The 23,424-nt window shown below is 45.3% G+C and overlaps 1 protein-coding gene across 1 annotated transcript in view; it reads left to right on the forward strand.

Annotated features, from left to right (window-relative positions):
- Positions 1–488: 488 nt before the first annotated feature.
- The window catches only part of TGFBI (transforming growth factor beta induced), a 67,057-nt gene continuing 44,121 nt past the window's right edge, over positions 489–23,424 (forward strand). Inside the window, exons 1-3 of the mRNA XM_070465400.1 lie at positions 489–568; positions 5,043–5,140; positions 15,345–15,430. Of these exons, the coding sequence (XP_070321501.1) occupies positions 5,090–5,140; positions 15,345–15,430 (137 nt within the window). The 5' untranslated portion in view covers positions 489–568; positions 5,043–5,089. The remainder of the gene's footprint in view (positions 569–5,042; positions 5,141–15,344; positions 15,431–23,424) is intronic.

The raw sequence follows: 23,424 nt of genomic DNA on the forward strand, positions 1-23,424 counted from the left end.
CTCTGGGGACCACTCCTCTTTGTAGACTTGCCTTTGCAGCCCTCTGCTCCAGGGCTGCTTCTCATCCTCCTCTCTGTTATCTGAGGGCTTCGGGATGGCTCCTGTTTACTGGGACTATGTACAGTCGTTCTCTGACTCTTGAGGCATTTGTCCCTGTTACGTAACAGCTGGAGGAGGAAAAATGCTGGATCTTGCTGGGCTTTCACACAATAACCACGTGCAATAATCCAAACTCATCCCAAAGACAGCATAAATCACTGGTGTCTGCAGGTGGGGACCCCCACAATGAACACAGGCAGAGATCTCCCTGAAGCAAAGACTGAGAGCAGGTGCTGCTATGAGAAGAAATGAGGCATCAGAGCATATCACCCTGTAAATTACACCTCTGTGTAAAGTGAATGGAGAGAAGACACAGACTTCAGTGTGTCTAACTGACACACTGGCAGTTAGAACAGTGATAACAGCCAACAGTTAATGAGCACTTAGTATGTGCCAACCCACTCGGTAGATGCTTCCTGTGGATCATCTCCTACAGTCATCGTGTGTCCTATGACCTTGCATCAGTCTGGTGGGGAAACAGAGGCTCAGAGAGTTTAGTTAGCTTGCCTAAGGTAACACAGCAAGTGAGCAGGGAGCTAGGATGAGATCCTAGATAGGACAGTTCCAGAGCGTGTGCTCCTACCCAGGGAAGGAGGGGCCCCACGTGCAGGAGGGTGGTCCCCTGGTTGCCAGTGTTTATAATGATTCCCTTCGGTGGGGGTTGAAGCCTGCAGCTCCCCAGGCCCTCCACTGTCCTCTCTAGCTCCTTCACACAATGCAGACTGGAGAAAATTTGGACTGTTTCCCTGCTGGTCCTAAGAACCTGGAGCCTCAGGATCCAGGCCACAGGTTCCGGAGTTGGCTTGCCTCCCATCCACCAGAGATGGTGAGAGGTGAGCTTGGGTTTACAGCCCTGTAGCCACAGGCATCCTGCCGGGTTGGACTGCCTTGTCTTTCAGAGTCAGGGAGAATTGAATTATTCTTGCATCAACTCCCCTGACACCCTGAAAACTCTAGCCACCCTCCCTCCTTCCTCTGCAGCTTTTCTCTGCTTATAAAATGAAAAGCAGATTGCCCCGGGGGCTCAGGCAGGCCCAGCATCTGAGGTGTGTGAGGAAGGGAAGGGCCATCTGCTTCTCATTGACCACAGAGGAGCCTGGTTAGACAAAGGGCCAGTGTGCAGCCCGCACCCACCGGAGCAGCCGCAGCCGTGACCCCGGGCCTGCTGCCGGGCAGGCTGGGGAGGGGCCCTCCTCTGCCCCACAGGCCAGGCTGGGAGCGCGTTTCCTAGAGTGTGGGGGTGGTTCCACCTCACTGGGCTGTTTCTTCTTTATTTTCTTCCTAGAAAGATGGGTTTCAGCTATTTCCCCAAGACTTCTGGTAACCTGATAAAGTGATACTTAGTATGTGTGTTTTAATGTAATGGAATGTAACCCACATTCAACGCAGAAATCCTAGAAGAATAAAAAACAGCAAAAACTAGTGACTGTCTCACTGCCAAGGGTCTTGGTGTGTGTTTTGCCTGTCTGTTTTCCATGAGTATTTTCAGCATTGTTTTTTAAAATAAGAACAACCTAAAGTAGTGGTCCCCAACCTTTTTTGGCAACAAGGACCAGTTTCATGGAAGATGATTTTCCCACAAACCGGGGACAGGTGAAGGGGATGGTTTGGGGATGGGTCAAGCACATTACATTTATTGTGCACTGTATTTCCATTATTATTACATCAGCGCCACCTCAGATCGCCAAGCATTAGATCCTAGAGGTTGAGGACCCCTGATTTTAAAGCATATTGCAGAGTTAGGCAATGTGCTAAGTACTTTGCCTGGAAGATCTAAAGGCTATAGGCTGTAAGTTTAACCCTGTAGGATCAGTACTTTTCTGAACATCATTTTTATAAAGGATGACACTACAGTGTAGAAGGGGCAGAAAATCCTCCCAGGATTACCTGTGGAGGTAGGTTGGGGTCAGGGCTCAGTTGCAGGCTGGATGCTCCAGACTGCACAGCCCCAGATTAGCCCACAGCACACCTGGGCGTGGAATGTGAGCTAGTTTGTGCTCTTTTTCAGTTAACAGTAGATCAGGACCACTTTCCCATTCGGTCTGTAGTCCTCCATACATGTTTGTAGCTGTGTATGTCCCATTCAATAGGTTTACCTTGGCATGTTTAGCCAATCCCACGATTTTGGATTGTTTCACATGTTATCATTATAATCCCAAGATGATCACTCAGGGCAGAGGTCTTTAAGCCCATCTCCCACTATTTGGCAGTAATGGGATTTCTGTGAGTGGGCATGCATTCTAGGAAGAGTTTTGAAAGATTTGGCCAATTGCACTTAAGAAAAGTTGTGATTGCAACAGTGTGTTTCATAATCTTTCATCTATCATATAGGCAGGGGTTTTAGAGTATTTTTATCTAGTTAGTTGTGGCTGTGTTGGGTCTTAGTAGCAGCTCACAGACTTCTCTCTAGTGGGGCACATGAGCTCCAGAGCAGTTCTTGTAGCGTGGCCCCCACAGGCTTAACTGCCCCACAGCATGTGGGATCTCAGACCAGGGATCGAACCCGAGTCCCCTCCATTAGAAGGCAGATTCTTAGCTACTGGACCACCAGGGAAGTCCCCAGCAAGGATTTTTTTTTTTTTAATTTCTCATTTTTTCCAGTGGTCAAGCTGCTCTTTCTCATTTGTTCATTGTCAATTTTAATTTATTCTTTTGGAACGTTGCTGCTCATGCTCTTTACTCAGTTTTTGCTTTAAATTGATTTGCAAAAGCTTGTTACATGAAGGATGTTGGGTTAAGGATCCTCTGATGCCTTTGCAGATACACGTCTCAGTTTGTCGTTGGCCTTTTCTTCTTATGTTGTGTTTGTCTTTTTTCAGAGAGGTTTAGAAATGCTGTGAAGCTGGCCTGTCAAACTTCTTCTTTGTACTTTCTTCCTTTTCAATTTTATTTTTATCAAACTTCCTTCTGTCTCCCCAACAATATTATATAAACATTACTACTGAATATAACATTAAGCCTGTTGTTGAAAATCAGACTTGTCACAACATGAATTAAACTACTGAGACATCAAAATGGGCAACTCAGTGATGGAAAAAAATGAAATGAAGAGAGAGTATCAACTCACAGCCCAGGAAAACAGAACCGAGAAACCCACGGACAGTGACACCAAGATTTAGACTAGCATAGTTGTTATTTTATTTTAGAACATAAGTACAAAATAAATTTATTTGTGTTTGTTTTTTAGTCTGATTGTTCAAATTTGTCAGGAAGAGCTCACCATTTCTTATCTAATCAATAGAATCCATAAATGTTTTCTTCAAATATTAGAAAGTACTTCTTCATTTAACTCATAATTATTTATAAAGCTGGCATTGTGTGACTTTAAACATTTCTTTGCATAGAACCATGTTCAGTGTCTGTGTGTTCAGATTTAAGATATAATCTCTGTTCTGTCACAGGATTCAGACTCAGGCAGTGCCATCCCAACCTCAGCATCCAGTCCTCAGTCCAGACTGCTGGGTAGCTTCTCAGGTTCTTCCCCATGAGAAGGGATAGAAATCTTATGGGTGAACAAGTTTAAGGAAATTTCCAACTGTGAAACCTTCAAAAGTGATGTAGCTTACTCGTATACATGAGGAAGAACATCCAAAACACAGGATGTCTGTGATGTGCTTCGTTGCTCAGTCGTGTCCAACTCTCTCTGACCCCATGGACTGTAGCCCACCAGGCTCCTCTGTCCATGGGATTCTCCAGGAAAGAATACTGGACTGGGTTGCCATGCCCTCTTCCAGGGGATCTTCCCAATCCAGGGATTGCACCCAGGACTCCCACATGGCAGGCAGATTCTTTACCATCTGAGCCACCAGGGAAGCCCTTAGAGATGTTGTAACTTACTCATCTACATGAGGAAGGACATCCAAAAAACAGAAAGGAGTGGCAAATGTGTACACGAGTGATCCACTGTGCTGCTGGGAAATGCCATGGCAGAGTGTCAGTGTTATTCCAATGTTACGTTTCCCGGGCATCTTTCCTTCCTCCCTCTGATCTCTTCTAATCACATCTTCTAATCACATCCATTGGCTAAACCCACCCAGCAGCCAGAAAGCAAGAGAGCCCAAGCAATAGACAGTGGCCCAAAGATAGTACAGATTTGGGGTCACTATGCAAGGTAGAGAAAAGTGGAGAATGGCCCTGGTGGTGAGCAGGGGCACAGACAGGGAATAGTCAGGATAAATCATTTAAAAAATTAAAAATCACTCAAAAGTCCACCTTCCAGAGGTAACCTTGATTAACCCTCTGGTAGATTTTATCAATGACTTTGTAATATGCATTACATTTTTATAGCCAAGATACTAGTACATAGTTGCTTTTTAAAGCATATTTAATGGAGGAACAGAGGTCCAAATGGAAAACTATTGAAATAGGGGCTTGATGACAGACAATAATTACATTTGAGTGGTTTATTAACGTTCCCAGTATATTAAAACATACACATATGTTCAGTCTCTCAGTTGTGTCAACTCTTGGTGACCCCATGGACTTTAGCCCACCAGGATCCTCTGTCCATGGGATTTTACAGGCAAGAATACTGGCTTAAGTTGCTGTTTCCTTCTCCAGAGCATCTTCCTGACCCAGGGATTGAACCCATGTCTCTTGTGTCTCCTGCATTGGCAGGCAGATTCTTTACCACTAAGCCACTTGGGAAACCCAACACACACACATGTACACAGTGACCCAAGTCACTCAACTGGAGTAATTTTTTTTCATCATTGTTTTTTGGAGTACTTTTTTTTTTCTCATAGTGAATTTTTTTAAATATAGAAAGCTAATTTCAAGCTTCATGATATGTAGATGGTCTTCTTTATTGAATTATGCACTGTTCTTTTGTGGACAGAATTAACATTTTTTTGTTTATTGGTTTTTAAACCACAATATCCTGAGTGTGTGTTGGAAAGTGAATGAGTGACCCATGTACACTGCCTGCTCTGTTTTTTCCCTAGCCCAGTGATCATTCATTGATCCCCTCATTGTTTCCCATGGAATTCAGATGTGGTTCAGAATCCTACTCAGCATCCCTAAATACACTGACTTTTTCAAGGTGAGACATATTGCTGTCCCATATAGTTAGCAGTCATTAAGATTAGAACTGTAGTGCCTAGTAATTTAAGTGGCTATCAACTGTGACAGAAGACTCCTCCTAAATTATGGGGTGAAAGATTTGGCATGAAAAATTCACTTCTTGGTCTCAGTAACATGGCAGAAGCAGAAAAAAACAGCTGAGGGAGACTGTAAAGGCCTAAGCCTGAGGTTGTAGAATTCTCCAAGAAAACAATCCGACTGGATCTTGAATTGGGAATACCCATAAAAGAAGTGCATATCCAGAATTCCGTATTCCCACATCCTTCAAGTTTATGATCTCGGTCACTGGTAAGTCATTCTGAGTGCTTATATATCTAAGAATGTCAGTCTGTTGCCTTTATTCTGAAGGCTACAAAATTACTGGGTCCAATATTCTTCCCTCAAAACCCTCTGAAGGCTGCAACATATAGAGTGCTCAAGGAAAAGTCTTTATATTCTATGTAAGAAGTTGTTTTTTTTTTCCCCCCTTGGTTCTTATAATGTACAAGTAAGTTATTCTTTTTTAAATTTATTTATTTTTAATTGAAGGATAATTGCTTTACAATATTGTGTTGGTTTCTGCCAAACATCAACATGAATCAGCCACAGGTATACATATGTCCCCTCCCTCTTTAACCTCCCTCCCATCTCCCTTCTCACCCTTCTAGGTTGTCACAGCCCCCTGAGTCATATAGCAAATTCCTGGCTATCTGTTTTACATATGGTAGTATATATGTTTCCATGCTACTCTCTTCATTCGTCCCACCCTGTCCTTCTCCTGCTGTGTTGACAAGTCTGTTCTCCATGTCTGTGTCTCCATTGCTGCTCTGTGAATAGGTTCATCAGTACCATCTTTCTAGATTCCATATACATACATTAATATATGATATTTGTTTTTCTCTTTCTGACTTACTTCACTCTGTATAATAGGCTCTAGTTTCATCCATTATCAAGGCTTCCCTGATAGCTCAATTGGAAAAGAATCCACCTACAATGCAGGAGACCCTGGCTCAATTCCTGGGTCAGGAAGAACCCCTGGAGAAGGGATAGGCTAACCCACTCCAGTATTCTTGGGCTTCCCTTCTGGCTCAGCTGGTGAAGAATCTACCTGCAATGTGGGAGACCTGGGTTTGATCCCTGAGTTGGGAAGATCCCCTGGAGAAGGGAACGGCTACCCACTCCAGTATTCTAGCCTGGAGAATTTCATAGTCCGTGGGGTTGCAAACAGCTATACTCACTTTTCCCCAGCGAGTAAAATGGTACATGTGTGATGTGTCTGCCCAGGGAGTCCTATTAGAGACTTGGTTCTCAGGCTTTTTTATTGGTGTCTGATCATAGAGGCACTGTACCTAGCATGTATTGGAAGTCCAGATTCCCAGCAGGAAAGCAGGTGTTCAGCTGAAGCCAGTGTTTGTGAAAACACTTCAGGCACAGTGAGTCACTCTTACTTACCATTTAGGCTTCCCAAGTAGTGCAGTGGTAAAGAATCCACCTACCAATGCAGGACATGCAAGAGACTTGGGTTTGATCCCTGGGTCAAGAAGGTCCCCTTCAGGAGGGAATGGCAGCACGCTCCTGTATTCTTGCCTGGAAAATTCCATAGACAGAGGAGCCTGGCAGCCTATGGTCCATGCGGTTGCAGAGAGTCAGACACAACTTAGTAACTGAGCGTGAACGCACCATTTAGGTCAAGTTTTATATCAGTGTAGCGAGCTATTTACCAGCCAAGTTCTCAGATCCCAGTAAGCAGCTGGACATCTAAGGATAGCAGCTTTAGGCCTGTTCTGTGAAGTCTTTCCTATGCATCCCCATTTAAATTTAATTTTACTTACATTACAGTGAGCCCTTTCGAAGTGCATACTGAAGTTGTCTTTCAATATTGCTTTTGTTCCAAGTGTGTGTGTTTCTTCCTTAGGGAGTTCTGTACCTCTTGGGTATGACATGATAGAAAAAGAGGAGAGTGAGAAAAGAATCTGTCCTTTCCTTCCTATTTTTGTCACCACTTTGCCCTCCTCCTCTGTGTTCTCCTGGTCTCATGCTCATCCTTTGTGCTTGTGTGTGTGTGATTTGCTCAGTCGTGTCTGACTCTGTGAACTTGTGAACTGTAGCCCACCAGGTTCCTCTGTCCATGGAATTCTCCAGGCAAGAATACTGGAATGGGTTGCCATTCCTTTCTCCAGGGGATCTTCCCAATCCAGGGATCAAACCCGGGTCTCGTGCATTGCAGGGAGGTTCTTTACCATCTGAGCCACCAGGGAAGCCCTCTTCAGTGCTACTGGTGAATTTTTCGATGGTATCAGCTCAGCTTCTTATGGACCTAATACAGGGCTGGGGTTTTTGTTGATGGTGTTTTTTATTTTTATTTTTTCAGTATTGCATGTAAAACTTTTTCATTGCAAACCTGAGTGCTTTTATTTCAGATGTTCCATGATTACTTTCTAGTTGTTGTTGTTTTTCCCCTTCCACTCATCCTCCAACACTTGGAACATCTTTCTGGTTCTATTAATTTCCAGTAGAGACGTTGTGGGGGCTCATGCTTGTTTCTGCCTCTGTCTTCAGGGGTTTCTGTTAAAAGCCCTGCTCAGTAGTTGAGTCATAGATTGTGGCGCAATTTTCTGGCCTTGTTCCTGGTGGCCAGCAGGTTTTTATTTACTGAACATCTGTTAGCTGAAATCCTCCTTCTCCTATATCGCTGTATAGCTAGCTCTCTGACACATTAAAGAAATGACGCATGTAGAGAGAACTGTGTCCTGGCACGCCTGCCTCTAGGCTCTGCTATCCATAGGCTGGAGCCATAGCGCCTCGTCAGTGAAGGCTCCTTCTTGCGCTACTGTGGAGTCCAGTTCCTCTGCATCCACTGTTCACAGGGCGTGAGGACAGGGTGCCCTTGGAGGCAGAGAGCACTCTGGACAGCATCTTGGTGTTTTGAACTGTGCTAGCCCTCATGTTCCTGGTTTTAGGGTCTGGCTCCCCAATATCTTGCCTCGCATTTGGTTGAATATTGATCCCAATTTGCAGAATGAGATTTTTACTTTTCTCGTTATCTCATTTTCATGAGAAGTTGGAAGTGGCTCAGTAGGGGGCTATTAACCAAGCATTGTTTTAAAACGATAATTCTAAAGAAACTTCCAATTAAGGGACTTATCAGGGATTCAAAGACTAAAGTACTGTAAGCAGCATGTGGAGCCCAGAGTCCCATTAGGGCACTAGGACAGATACACATGGACGGTGACTCACATCGCCAGTGTATTATGATGGGTACAGTGGGAGCCCAATGGGCTGGGAGTCAGGGACTCTGGCTTCTCGCTCCAGACTCCAGCGTGGACTTGCTGCGTGACCTCGGACAAGGCAGGGCTCCCTTCTGGAACTCTCTTGCCTTGTTTACAAATGAGGGGATTGGTCTTGAGAGTTTCTAGCATGCCTCCAGCTCCAACATTCATCATCATTTTAGACTGTTGGGATTCAGTGGGAACACTGTAGAAAGGAGGAAGCTGCTGACCTTGGACTGATTCACCTCCTCTAGGGACCAAAGAATCAGAAACTACAGATGCCTCCCAGGATCCAGCCTGGCCCCTCAGGGCCCGCAGTGTCCTGTGTCCCACCAGGGTTGCCCAGCTCCAGCCTCTCCAGCTCATTCTTTGTTGCTAGATTTTTTTTAAAAGAAAAGATGGTGCATAAATTGTATGACTTTGCAGTTTGCAAAGGTCTTGTCTATTTGACTCATCCAACTTGTTTGTATATGTGTGTTTAATATAGCAGAAAATGGGTCTCAGGCTCTTTTTTCCCCCAAGTGAAAAGCCCTTTCATGACTGATTCATAATTTAAGCATAAGGAGTTGGATGATGTTTCATGTTGAAAATCAGCCATGATCGTTTAGTTAAACCAAGTTTAGACAAGGGGTCTAAGGCAAGAGTGAGTCACGTCTGGGACATCAGTGTGTGCAAAGACCTCAGGACGGGGCCTGGAGCCTCCTGTGCTCCAGGCGGATTTTTGACTTGTATTAGGAATCCAGTGTTCTCTGTGCATGTCTGATGGGCAGAGGTGAGTCAGCGCCCATGGTGGGGAGTAGGGCGGCACCCTCCTGTCTCATGAGGCTGGTCTTGGGTGTGAACCCCCTTGGGGAGAGGGGATGGAGACCTGGGGCCTCGGGGACTCCTGGGCTCTGTCCTCCCTGCGGGGACACTGTGGGCTGGCTGTCCTCCTGAGTACTCCACAGGCACAAGGCCCCGCTACCTCCTGTGACATCTCCTTACCCCAAGCCAGGAGGGCAGGCGCAATTAATGAATCTAGCAGATTATAAAACACTGCCAAAACCAGATAGTCAGGTTAACACAAAATTCACTTGAGAAGCATAAATAATCTAATTGGTGCTTGACATGCAAACAGAATAGATGATCACAAGCGCTTTCAAGTACATGGTGTTCCAGCTCTCCCTTCTTTCAGGACAAACTGCTTAGATACTCCTGTCATATATACTGGATTGGCCAAAAAGTTCATTTGGGGTTTTCTGTCACATCTTATGGAAAATCCCAAACAAACATTTTGGGCAACCCATTATATGTGTGTGTGTGCTAGTCGCTTACTCGTGTCCAACTCTGCAGCCCTGTAGATGGCCAGGTTCCTCTGTCCGTGGGATTCTCTGGGCAAGAATACTGGAGTGGCTTGCCATTCCCTTCTCCAGGGGATCTTCCTGACCCAGGGGCTGAACCCTGGTCTCCTACATTATGGGCAGATTCTTTACAGCCTGAGGCGCCAGGGAAGCCCATATACATCTCCATACTTTAGGGAGAGAAAGGGCGAGAGAACTGCTTTTCAGTTCACATCTGGGAGATGTTGCAAGAGAGGACAATATGCACATTCCATAGGATCTTCCTCCGTGGCGTCCCTTGACGTCACTGCCTGAACGTCTTGTGCAGCAGGAAGACCGTGCTCTCCTCTTTGTTTCCGCAGCAGGAGCACATTTCCCATGTCGACTCGTGTTTGTCTATGTGTCTGTATCTCCTGTCACTCTGCACTCCTGGAGGTTAAGAGCCACATCCAGTTATCGCCTGGCAAAGAGCCTATGCAGAGGGCATGCTCAGTAGAGACCTTTTAAGTTAGATAAATGTCAGCTCTAGGCTTAGCTAAGGAGCTGGGAGGATGACATTCCCCAGAAGACAAGCTATATCTGTCAGTCAGAGCACCCTGTGTACATTCGATTTATGTGATGGATTATTATTTATAAAGCACCTACTATGTGCCAGATAGGGCTTCCCTGATAGCTCAGTTGGTGAAGAATCTGCCTGCAATGCAGGAGACCCTGGTTCAATTTCTGGGTCAGGAAGATCTGCTAGAGATGAGATAGGCTACCCACTCCAGTATTTTTGGGCTTCCCTTGCGGCTCAGCTGGTAAAGAATCTGCCTGCAATGCAGGAGACCTGAGTATGATCCCTGAATTGGGAAGATCTCCTGGAGAAGGGAAAGGCTACCCATTCCAGTATTCTGGCCTGGAGAATTCCATGGACTCCATAGTCCAGGGGGTCGCAAAGAGTCAAATATGACTGAGCAAATTTAACTTTCATGTGCTGGATATTCTTTTAGATACTAAGGATAGCGTAGTGAATAAGACAAATAAGATTCCCACCCAAAAAGAGTTTAAACACAATGGGGAAACAGACAATAAACAACCAACAAAACAACAGTTATTAAAGGAATGAAAATAAGATGATAGAGAATAATTGGGGTCCAAGAAGACCTATTGCCTTTCAAGTAAGATGTAAGGACAAAAAAAAGTGAGAGAGAGGAAGGAGCATTACAGGGGAGGAGATAGCTAGTGCAAAGGCCCTGAGGCAGAATGAAATGTGGCTTCCTAAAGAAACAGGGAAAATTCCAGAATGGCTAAGGAGTGCAGAGTGGGAGTGGGGAATAGATGGCATGAGATTGAATCAGCAGGCAGGCTAGGACCACATCACACAGATTCCTCTAAACGCACAAAGATGCTTTGAGCTGGGTGGAGAAAGGTGGAATGCATCAGTTCCTGGAGCCATTTTGAGAAGATATCATCTGATATCTTGATAATGATAATGAAACCAGGGTCTCATCCTTCTATGGGGATGATCCTTCATACTCTTATGCTGTTTTTCAGGGAGACAGGTGACTTTTACTGCACTTTTTCTACAGTGTTGCTTGCTCAGCCCCCGATGCATGTTTGAACTTGTGCAGTAGTGGAATGGCCCTGGCCCTGGGACTGAGAGGAAGGGAATGGCTCTCTTGAGGATGGAAGCCTCAACTTTAGTCTTAAAATCACTGAACACTCTGCATTGTCCAGGGCTGCTGTTTGAGTTGAAAGTCACAGAGGCACTCTGCAAATTTGCTAAAGTCAGAAAGGCAATGTGTGGCCTGCCAAAACTGACTTTCGGGGTTTGAACTGGCCTCCAGGCCTCAGCATCGGCAGGACTGTCTCTGCTGGTTTCCCCACTCTGTTTTTCTCTTTGTATTAGCTTTATTCACTCACATTCCAGGAGAGCTTGCTCCCAAATGCCCTTAGTCCTATAAAGTAGGGTTTGTGTCCTAAACACCATGCTTTGGAGTAACTTCCTTGAAATTTACTAAGTTCCCTCCCATGCCTGGGACCAGCTGGAGCCCTCAGTTCTATCTGTTTGAGCTCTGGTCCTCATTTCTTCTGTTTGGGGTGCTCTTTGACTCCTTCACCTGTATGTGGGAGACCACATACTCTGAGAACATTCAGGACTCCTGTTTATGGCATTATCCTGAGGGCACGTGGATGGGTCCCAGCTCCAGGAAGTGGTTTGGGGAATAGATCACTGTCTCAGGGCAGCACAGTATTTCTTCCGTAGAATCTCACAGGATCCTGTCCCCAGAATGGTGCTAATATGCTAATTCAGGAGGACTTTTACTCCCATCTTGACATAGAGTTCTGAGCTCTGGGCTATCCTGACCCTTGGGCTCTAGCTGCATTTGAAGGCCTGAGTGTCAGTCTTTCCTGTTCAGGTTCTGATTGTGGTGTATCTTTAGTGTACCTCTGGGCAGCAGGTTGGTGGTAGGGGTCCTTCATCCTGTTTCCTGCTTTTGCACCCAGGTCGACCACTCCAAACTACATCATGTGTCAGGGCCCTTGCTGTGTGGCCATGCTTATCACCTCCACAGTTTCTATTTTTAAATATTTATTTGACTGCATTAGGTCTTAGGGCTCCCAAGGTGGCACAGTGGTAAAGAATCTGCCTGCTATTGCTGGAGACACAAGAGATGCAGGTTCAATCCCTGGGTCGGGAAGAACCCCTGGAGTAGGAAATGGCACCAAGGAAAGATCCCCATGGTCTGTGAGTCACAAAGAGTCAGACCTGACTGAGCACATCAGGTCTTAATTGCGCCACAGTCGATCTTCAGTGCGTCAGGAGGGATCTTTCATTGTAGCACACAGACTCTCTAGTTGTGGTGTGCAGACTCAATAGTTGTGGTGTGTGCAGGTTTAATTTGCCCTGAGGCATGTGAGCTCTTAGTTCCCTGATGAGGGATCAAACCCAGGTCCCCTGTATGGCAAGGCAAATTCTTAACCTCTAGACCACCAGGGAAGTACCTCCTTCAAGGGTTTTGAGCCCATTGCTCCTTAGCACCACTGGGCCACAACAACTGATACCTTCTTTTGCATCTACTTGATGTGCTAACTTCATGCCCTCCTGGGTCCTGGGTTGGTTGTGACCCATACCAGACACGGGACAGGTATTGCTTGTGCAGACGTAGGTAATATACATATAGCTCGCCTCTGCCAGCACCTTCCAGCATCTTTCTACCCTACATTTTCATTTACCTCTCCCCCATCCATGACTGGAGATATATCCCTGGTAAAGCCAGGACCTAGTGGTCCAATTTGAAGAAACACAGTCCATCTACCCAAATTAATTTCAAAGTAGCTCAAATACTTTATTTTTACATTTTGAAGAAGTTGAAAGGGATCTCAATATACAATCCACAGCTGTTCTCTACATTTCTCTGACAGTGAACTCCTAAACCCACGGCTGCAGGGCTTTTCTTCATTTCTCCTCCCCTTTCCCAGTAATTTCCTATCTTGATTTGTACTGTCCAGTATGGTAATCACAAACCATGTGTGGCTAGTAAGCACTTGAAATGAAAGCTACAGTGAACTGAGATGTGCTTTAAGTGTAATATGCATACAGGATTTTGAAGACTTGTTATATAAAAATATAAGTAAAATATCTGATTAATAATTTTTATAGTGCATACATGTTCAAATGATAATTTAAAAATATTTTATAAAATAGATATTTGAAAATGACTTTACCTGTTTCTTTTTGCTTTTTTGGTATAGCTACTGTGTGTGTGTGTGCGCACATGCATGTGTGTATGCATGCGTGTGTGCGCACATGCATGTGTTTATGCATGCTTAGTCACATCCAATTCTTTGTGACCCCATGGACTGTAACCCACCAGGCTCCTCTGTCCATGGAATTTTCCAGGCAGGAGTACTGAAGCAGGTTGCCATTTTCTACTCCAGGGGATGTTCCCGACCCAGAGATTGAACCCACATCTCTTGCATCTCCTGCATTGCAGGCAGATACTTTATGTTGAGCCACCACGAAAATTTAAATTACATGTTTATATATGTTTATTATATATTTATAAATGTTGTTGTTCAGTCACTAAGTTGTGTCTGACTCTTTGTAACCCCGTGGACTGCAGCACACAAGGCTCCTCTGTCCTCCACTATCTCCCAGAGTTTGCTCAAATCTGTGTCCATTGAGTTGGTGATGCTAACCAACCATCTCATCCTCTGCTGCCTGCTTCTCCATTTGCTTTCAGTCTTTCCCAACATCAGGGCCTTTTCCAGTGAGTTGGCTCTTCCCACCAGGTGGCCAAAGTATTGGAGCTTTGGCTTCAGTATCAGCCCTTCCAATGAACATAGTTCATGCTATATTTCTTTTGAATGATGCTGATTCAAATCAATGAAACCATTCTAGTGTTCTCCTTTTCCTCCTCTTCTCTGGTTCTTTTATCCTTCTCTGATGTTTTGTTTCAAAAGCACAAAACTTAATGGTATGGCAGAAATGAAACTCTCCTCAGATGGAGATGTCAAAGGGCAGAGGCTCTAAGAAATACAAACACGTTAATCATCTTTGTTCCACCACACATGGATTAAATAGCATTTGGATCAAAATAGACATTTTAGGAAATAACAGACTTCACTGTTTATTGAAATTGCTGTCATAAAATTTTACAACATGGAAAACAACACTGGATGGAGGAAAGACACTACATCTTTCCCTCCTAGAACTCTTACCAGTCCACATTTCACTCTAGTGTTTAAATTCTTTCATTTACAAGAGAGCTCCTCTCCAACATCTGTTCTTTCCAGGCTCTCCCACCATCCCATACTTCTGAGCTGACACAACTCATAGAAGACAATTAGCTCTTTTGATTTAAAATCAGCAGGCAACATTTTCCTATGTCATTTTTTCTTTCCTTAAATAAATGTCTAGTTCCCAATCCATCATCACCAATAACTTAAGACTGCCATTTATTCTTCGTTCCAAGGAGCCTGTCCCAAACCATGAAAGCAATGCTGGCATGACTCACACTTCACATAAAATATGTCTGGGTGTTTGGGAAAACAGCCAAAAGGATTGTTTAATCTCACCTTGTGATAAGAGATACTAAGTACTTGGGAATACAATAAGGGGATTTGTTTTAAGCTTTGAAATAGTTTTTCGATAATCTTTTAAATCTTTTTTTAAAAAAATTGAAATGCAGTGCACAGTGACAGCTAATAGGAAACTGTTTCCAATGTCTAAGTGTTCACACATGTAAAAACTTGAATGTGGACTGAATAGATGCATTTGAAACAAAGCATGGCTGAGAAATAGCAGAGAATCTTTTACTTGATAGTTATTCTTTCTAGATTAAGTAACAATTTACTCTGGGGAGTTAGTTGTAGCCAAAAATTTAAAAGCTAACTATTGTTATTAGGCTGTGGTCTTGAAAATCAGAAATGAACTTAGAAAATGATCTGCTAGGTTCTTCAAGGAACTCAGGGAGGGTGAAGAATCTCTCCATGATCTAGTCTCTTCTTCCTATAGGCTTTTCTTTGCACATAAAGAGCACATGCATATCATTTTAGGATTTCTTAGTTTTTATAGCATTTGTTGTGATTTTGTATATTTAATATTTAGGACAATCGCTTGCTCACATTAGAGGAAGAAGAGGAAGTGAAGTATTGTGTAATTAAACAGAATCTCAAGAATTACGCTGATATTTGGTAAGCCATTTCCTCTTCTCACTATAAGTGTCTAATTCATGCTTTTCCTGAAAAATAGCAAAATTGCAGTCTCATCAGAAACTTTGAGCTCAAACTGTAAATTTCTGAGTGCCCCGAGATTTTGAGGTAGCATTTTCTTTTTTTAATAATCTTTTAAAAATGTATTATTTTTGGCTGTGCCAGTTCTCTGTTGCTGGGAGGACTTTCTCTAGTTGTGGCGAACAGGAGCTACTCTAGCTGCAGTGCTTGGGTGTCTCACTGCGGTGACTTGTTGCAGAGCACAGGCTCTAGGGCATGGACGCTTCAGTAATTTGGCTCCTAGGCTCTAGAGCACAGGCTCAATAGTTGTGGCACACAGGCTTAGCTGTCCCAAGGCATGTGGGGATCTTCCCAGATCAGGGGCTGAACCCACGTCTCCTGTGTTGGCAGGTGGATTCTTTACCACTGAGCCGCGGGGACATGAGGTGGCATTTTCTTTAAAAGTTTTGGAAACAAGAAGCAGTTCAGCATTTAGATCTTTGGTGACTGTGTTATCCATGAAGAGCTGAATGTCTAGGCACATGCAAACAAAGGTTTCTAGGTGTTTGGCCCAGGGGAACAAAGCCCCCTCTGAGCTGAAGTTTCTGTGTGAAGTGGAAATTATACAGCATGCTGGAAACTTTTGCTGAAATACAGGTACTTAAGCAAAAGTTGGAGGGCAGCTGCCTCACCTGGCTCTGGACGAGGCTGGAAGCACCGGTCACAAGTCCCAGGGTAGGAGTCTTCAGAGGTCCCTTCCCCAACCCCTCCCGTCTCTGTACTTGTCCTCAGCCAAGGGTACAAGGTGGCTGTATGCGCCTAAAGACCTCAGGACATCTCCTATCAGCTTTTGCAACCTGTCCCAAGCCTAACACGCAAGAGAATCCTAAAACATGTGCTATCAATTTGCCCTGCTCTAACCTGGGGCCCTGTGGGGGTGCCTTATTACCACGTGTCTAGGTAAGACACAGGGAGAGATGGACTCATTTCAATTTTTGTCAAAATTCTTCCTCAGAAACAATACTTTTCCAAAACACCTTTTGAGACCTTTGCTTTGGTGCTAAGAAGATAAAAATGCAAACAAATTGCTAGCTCTTTTGTAAGTTCTATCATACAGCCTTGTCAGTTCAAATTTGGATCTCAGAGAAAAGTGAACTTTGAATGTGACCGATACTGATACATATCAGAACTCTTGTCTGAGAAATGGGCTGTTAGAGCCATAAGTGGGAACCAAAGCCCTAACTCAAAAATGTGTCTGCACCCTCATGCTCATTATAGCATTATCTACAGTAGCCAAGACATGAAAACAACTTAGATGTCCACTGATGGATGAATGGATACAGGAAATGTGATATGTACATTTATATAATATGATGGACTATTATTCAACCATAAAAAGGAGGAAAATCCTGCTATTTGTGACAACATGAATGGACCTTAGGGGCATTATGCTAAGTGAAATAAACACAGACAAATACTGTATAATCTTGCTTATATGTGGAATCTTAAAATAAAACCAAACCAACTCCTAGAAACAGAATAGATCAGTGGTTGCCAAATGTGGGGGCGGAGGTGAAAGGGGTCAAAAGGTACAAACTTCCAGTTATAAAATAAATAATAACAAGTCCTGGGGTTCTAATGTATACCATGATGACTATAGTCAATGATACTATATTGCAGTGGATTACTAGTTCTTTACCAGATATGTGATTGCAAATATCTTCTTACATTCTGTGAGTTGTGTTTTCGCTTTCTTGATATATTTGAAAGTTGCTAAGACAGTAGATCTGAAAAGTCCTTATCAGGACTTTTTTGTCCTTATCAGGACATCTTATTAGAAAAAAAGATGTAAATGTGTAGTGATGGATGTTAACTAGACTTTATTGTGGTGATCATTTCACAGTATATATGTGTGTGTGTGTGTATATATATATATATGTGTATCTCAAATCATTATGTTATATACCTAAAGCTTGTACATTGTCATATGTCAATTATAGTTCAAAAAAAAGAGTGGGTGCTTGGCAAAGGGTGGGAAATAAAGGGAAGAAGGCCAACAACACTCAAGGAACAGAAGCTGGGACCCCAGAATCCTGGGGAGGAAAGGCACATGGTCAGCCCTGCTCAGAAGCACAGGGATGGCAGTGAGGTGAGGTGGGGTCCCCCTGTATCCTGTTTCTAGACACTGAATATCTGGCTCCCTGCCTGAATTTTATAAGAGCAAATTTCTCAGTGATTCCTATAGCATGAAGGGAAAACAGAAGAGCAATCCAAGCCCAAATGCTAATGCAAGTTTCTGCATTAAAAGAGCAATTTTTTGGGTCTTGAACCGAGGCCAGGCCCAGGCTGCCAGAGTGAGCTGGGCAGAAAGATGGAGCCTGTTTCTTTTGAAGTTTGGTGGTCAGCTTTGTGCTGGCTGTGGTAGTGAACCTATCTTATCCCACCAAAGGAAAGCTGTTATTTAGAAGGAAGGGAGCCCACATTTGAAGTTCTGTATTAACATTGCTACAAATGATAGAAAACTTTTTGTTTCTAGGCAACTTTTATGTTTCAGAGACCAAAGCAGCTTGCCTAATGTGGGTTTTGTCCACACTCTTTACAGTAGTAATTTTAAAGAGTTTGAATTAAATGGAACAAATTGGCTTGCTGGATCATCCCCAGCCGTGATGGAGATGCCCTGCAACGCTAGAAGAGCTTTCAGGCCCAGTCTGAATTTTCCATGCTCTGGAGTTGTCCTGGGCTTTCCCTCTGCTTTGGAAAGGAGCAGAGCAGGGGGCGCAGTTGTGGACCAGATGTTCTTGTGCCGAGACAAGAGCCAGGATAAACAAGGATGCGTGCGACCCCAATCTGCCCTTGAAGCCTTCATACTAAGGGGGCAGCTTGGAAAGGGGAAAGAAGAAAGCTCAGTGTGAATCCAAAGTAGAAAATAGTTCAGGCCATGTGAAAGCCATATAAAACATAATGGGGAGATGACCACCACACAGAGGGAGACAAGTGGAGGAGGTCTATTTCAGATGTGCCTCAAAAGATGGGCAGGATTTGGCCAAGAAATAGTGCAGAGGATAGATTGAAGTGGGTGAGCATGTGGGAAACTTTGAGGTATGCCTGGGAAAGAGCAAGTCCCCAGTTTTGTTGGCAGATGGGGGATCCTTTGGAGCAAAGGCTGGGTGGAGGAGTCAGGGCCAGGTTGGGAAAGTCTGGCTTAGGGAAAGGGCTGTGGCCGCCACAGTATCCCTGGGGAGAGTAGGTGAGTGCAGAAGTGAGGCCCACCAGTGCATCCACGACAGTGACTCTCAGCACTGGCTACACACGGGGTCACCCTGGGAGCTTCGAAGCTGTGCTGGGACCACAGGACCAGAGCTCTGGTTTAACTGGCCCCAGGCAATAGGATTTGTGAAAAACGCCCCTGAGCAGTGATTCAGAGATGCTGCCAAGGCCAAGAACCCCTGGCTTGTGGCAGATGGTGATTCAGTGAGGTGGGGCTGAATCTGAATCTTTGTGTAGCGAGGGTCTGTAGAGCTTGGCCACACCACATCAGCAGAGTACCTGCCTGCAGCTTACCCCTCCTGCGAGGAAAAAGCGAGGAAATCTTTCTCCTCATTCATCCATTTTGCTCTGGGATGCTGGGTCCGTGCCCTTGATGTTCAAGGACCAATGAGGACTTTAAGCTGAAACATACAAACCTGTGGGTCCCCAGGAAGCCCTTCGGGGGTGTGTGGGCACACAAAGTGTTAACACAACCAGTATTCTCAGCTTTCACATGTGCAATCTCCCATGCAGGTCTGCCTGAGCGCCCTCCTCCACAATACTGATTCTCCCGTCCGCCTCCCCGCTCCCACTGCCTTGCACATCCTCCAAATACAGTATTCTGCATCTTTGGCAGTTCCTTAAACGTATGATAAAAAGAAACCTTTAAATATCAACTTTAAAATTTGGCTCTGTGACTCTGCGGTCTTGGCCCTATCCCACCCTTTCTGAGGTTCAGTGCCTCCTCTGTAAAAACGGGGCCAACCAGCTCTGCTCTGCAGGGTGGTTGAAAGATCAAATGAGGGAGCCCCAGAAGTGGCCTGGCCTGCAGCCAGCTCTGGGTGAATGGCGGATGTTATTTGCATGGTTGGCATCTGGAAAACCATCTTGGCATGTGGTCAGGGCTCCTTGAATGTGAGTGCCCTTCCCCTTTATTAATGGCTCCCAGATTTTATCCCCATAGAGCCCAGCTGTCTCATGGAGGTTGGGAGTGTGAGGCAGGAAGGTTCCAACCTCTCTGGTCTCCCCTTTTCCAACTTTCTCCAAGAAGACCTCACAATGCATCTCCCCCAACAGGCCTCCCCTTGAGTAAGAAAGCCTCGTGATGGACCTTTCTCCTCTTTGATCATTTGACAGGCTTACTCTAGGTACAGCATAAATAAGTCAATGCATCAGTGAGTGAGTGCTGGGAACAGGGGAGCGAATGAGGCAGGCATTTCCCCGCCCTCACCAAACTCACGGTCTAGATGTCACCAGACAATTACAACACCGATAGATGCCACAATAGTAAAAACAAAAACAAACAAAAAAAGAGGCCAGGCAAGCCCACAGAAAAGGCATGAAGGAAGGGAAGGCTTCTTGGAGGAAGTGTTGTCTAAACTAAAATCTAATGGGAAAGTGGAAGCCAGACAGCAGGCTTGTTTCTGAGCAGTGGGTTCATGGGCCCGGAGGTAAGGAAGAGCACACCAAACTCGGCACAGAAAAGACTTAGTAAACTTGGCTGTGGAAATCAAGGTTGCCCAGTGTTTTCTTCCCTTGTGTTGGTCCACCCATATGATGGCATGCTCTGGAAAACCCAGAGGGTCTTCTGCATCTTTTGTGTTTATCCCATATTAGCTCCACTCTGCAACACCACTGCTGACACTTGAATAAATGCTCACTGGACGCAAAAATGACTAGAACAGGAGGCCTCCTGCAGCTTCTTTGGAGGTCTTCTCATACCTCCTTGAGGCTGGGTAGCAGTGCATGGAACCCAGTCTAATCAGGAAATGGGCTAACAGAGCCCCATGCACTGGCCCCTAAGACTTGAACCCCCAGGAAGCCATGCTGTGAAATATCTTTGCATGCATTATTCCAAGACTGTGATGATATAGGTACATTTCATCTTCAGGGAGCATGCACCCCCAGTGGTCCTGGGACTCAGGCCAGGGGCCTGGGCAGTGGATGAAATGTGTGGCTTGTGTCAACCTGCCATTCATGTCAGAGACCAGGGAAGGGCAGAGAGACAGCAGCAGGGACGGGGGAGTAGGATCATCCATTTACCCTCTGGCTCCTTCCCTGGCAGGTCCTAGCCCATTACCAGCAGACAGACTCAGCCTTTCCTGCTTCCTCACACTGGCCCTGGACACACACTCTCCCTATGCTCCCTCACACACTTCAGGGCTTTATGTTCAAGTCCTCACAGTTTACTCCTGCTGATGACTCAGAGAAACAAGTTCTAGGTCACTGACAAATCAAAGCCACTGAGAACAGATACATCTTTTGAAGCACGAAAGCGAGGATTTTCTGTGATCTTTAGGAGGATTCCCAGTCACGGCATTTTCCTGGAAATCCACAAGTGCGTGCTACTTGCAGTCTAGAAAGCAATGAATTTCATTCTTACGGTTGTCTCCCAAGGTGGTCAATGACCACACAGTCCAGCTTACTCCTTATCAGCCTGCAGGAGAAGGCCAATGGGATGTCAAACCAATGTATATGCTTCCAGTTTAAAATATTCAGAGTTGATTTTCCCTGTGGTTGGATGAGCAAGGTTGGCAAGTAAAAATCAACAGAAGGAGGCTTTCCCCAAAAGGTCGAAGAGGACAGATGGAAACAAGATGTGAGAAGCCTGGGCTCCACCGGCCTGGCCTCACTGCCTTGGGCCTCTTGGAGCCTGACTGGTACCTTGACCATGATCTGAGGTCCAAGGCAAAGTTCTCCATGAGTGGAGACTGCCCACTTGGACTACCCCAGAACCTGCCATTTCCTAAGAAGACCTCTTTCTGCTGCTGAAAGAGGCCCAGCTGTCCATTATGAGTCCTTCCATGAGCATGCTCCATAGGATGTCCTCCCTGATAAATCTCAACTGGCCTAGTCACTTCTGACTAGTTTCATGGTGTGTGCATGCTGCGTGCTAAGTTGCTTCAGTCGTGTCCGACTCTTTGCAACCCCATAGACTGTAGTCCACCAGGCTCCTCTGTCCATGGGATTCTCCAGGCAAAAACACTGGAGTGGGATACCATGCCCTCCTCCAGGGGATCTTCCCGACCCAGGAATCAAACCTGCATCTCTCTACATTTCCTGTATTGGCAGGTGCGTTCTTTACCACTAGTACCGCCTAAGCCCTTGCCTCAGACTGTAAGCACCCTGAAGTCAGGAGCAAGCCTGCTTTCTTACCTCTGCTCTCAGGAGCTACAGAGGAAACATTTCATCAATGGTAAGGAAAGGGCCCTGAGCTAACAACTACATGCATGCCATTTCCCTAGTGATGAGATGTTGGTCCCAAATCCAGCTCCCATCTTTCTCCATCATTTAGGGTACTGTGATAAGGATGCAGTTCTTTCAAGAGATGCCTTGCCCTGAGGTTCTCGTGTTTGATGGGAATAAACTCCATGGTCTGTGCCCACTAAACACCCTGCAAGGGCCATGCTTCCAGCCCAGCAAGTCCTCTGAAAGGAAAACACTAATAGGCCATTTTGCCGGGACCAGTAGCTGCCTGCTGTGAGCTGGGGAGGAAGGACTTTCATTAGTTACTGTCACCGAGCTGACACTATGCCAGCCCCCACATCTGGAAACAGTTACGAAGAAAGAAGAAGCATGAAAGCCCGGGCCTCATGACCCTGCAGTCTTCCTTTCTGCTGCTCTATTTATTAATTTACTGGTTTGGAATGATTAGCTTGGGTCCCCAGTATAAATTATAGGAACCAAAGTTAAAAAGAGGCCACGACTGTCTCCATACTCTATGAAAACAGGCCAAGGTCTTTTTATGGGGTCTTGGATGAACTTTGTATCTAAATAAAAATATTTTTGAAGTTGCGTGTTGTGTTGGACTTCAGTCATCAATCCAAGCCTTTATAAACTCTGTCTTAAGCCTGGTGTCCCTCTCCCCATGTTGGCACAACTAGGCCACATCCATCTCAAGGACTCCATAGGATTCATACCTCATGGGTCTGGACATACACAGCCCGCTGTTTGCACATCACAAAGACACACTCAAAGATCCACACTTCTTGCCCTGCCCTCCGTCCCACCCCACTTCCTTTAAAATGTAAGCAAGTAGAAGGTTTGGAAGGAGCCTGAACATGTTTGCACTCACCAGTGCCCTTCATTGCTGATGGTGCCCTGGAGGTGAAACAGAGCCCAAAAGGCCTGGGGGCCCACTCCTGTGCTTATCGGTTTTGAAATGTGGAAAGGGCTCACAAAGAAGACCTGGGTCTGTTTTTGAGAGGGACCAAACGTTAAGACTTAGGATATTTAGTCGATTTCTCAGTAACGGAGGGAAAAAACCCCAGGATGAGCTTAAATAGAATAATCAAGATGGCATTTTTCTTGGCCACTAAGAATGGGCCCACAGAAAAGCAATTCTTTCAGGCTCTTCTGTCTCGGGACCTGGAAAGCCCTAACGAGAACCAGAAACTCAGACCAGCAAGCATGTCTCTTGTACTAACGCCGTCTCCGGTTTCTGGTTTGATGAGTTGCAGTCCACCTTGCTGACTTGGCCTCTGTTTCAACCAGATGATGAATCACCTCTTCTGGGAAGAATCTCCGATCCCCTGCCACCCCTCCCACCCTCCGCTCCCCCCTGCCCTTCTGCTATCCGCACCCCTCCCCCCGCCGTGTGGTTGGGTACTTCCCTTTGAAGTTCCTTCCATATAGAGCCATGTATTAAGCACTTATTTCATTGTATGTGCCCCTGGCTCCCCGACCAGACTGAGTGCCTCGTGTTTAGAGAATGAATGCCTGACTCATCC

Source organism: Odocoileus virginianus, chromosome 3 (genome assembly GCF_023699985.2).
Source record: "Odocoileus virginianus isolate 20LAN1187 ecotype Illinois chromosome 3, Ovbor_1.2, whole genome shotgun sequence".
Classification (NCBI taxonomy): domain Eukaryota; kingdom Metazoa; phylum Chordata; class Mammalia; order Artiodactyla; family Cervidae; genus Odocoileus; species Odocoileus virginianus.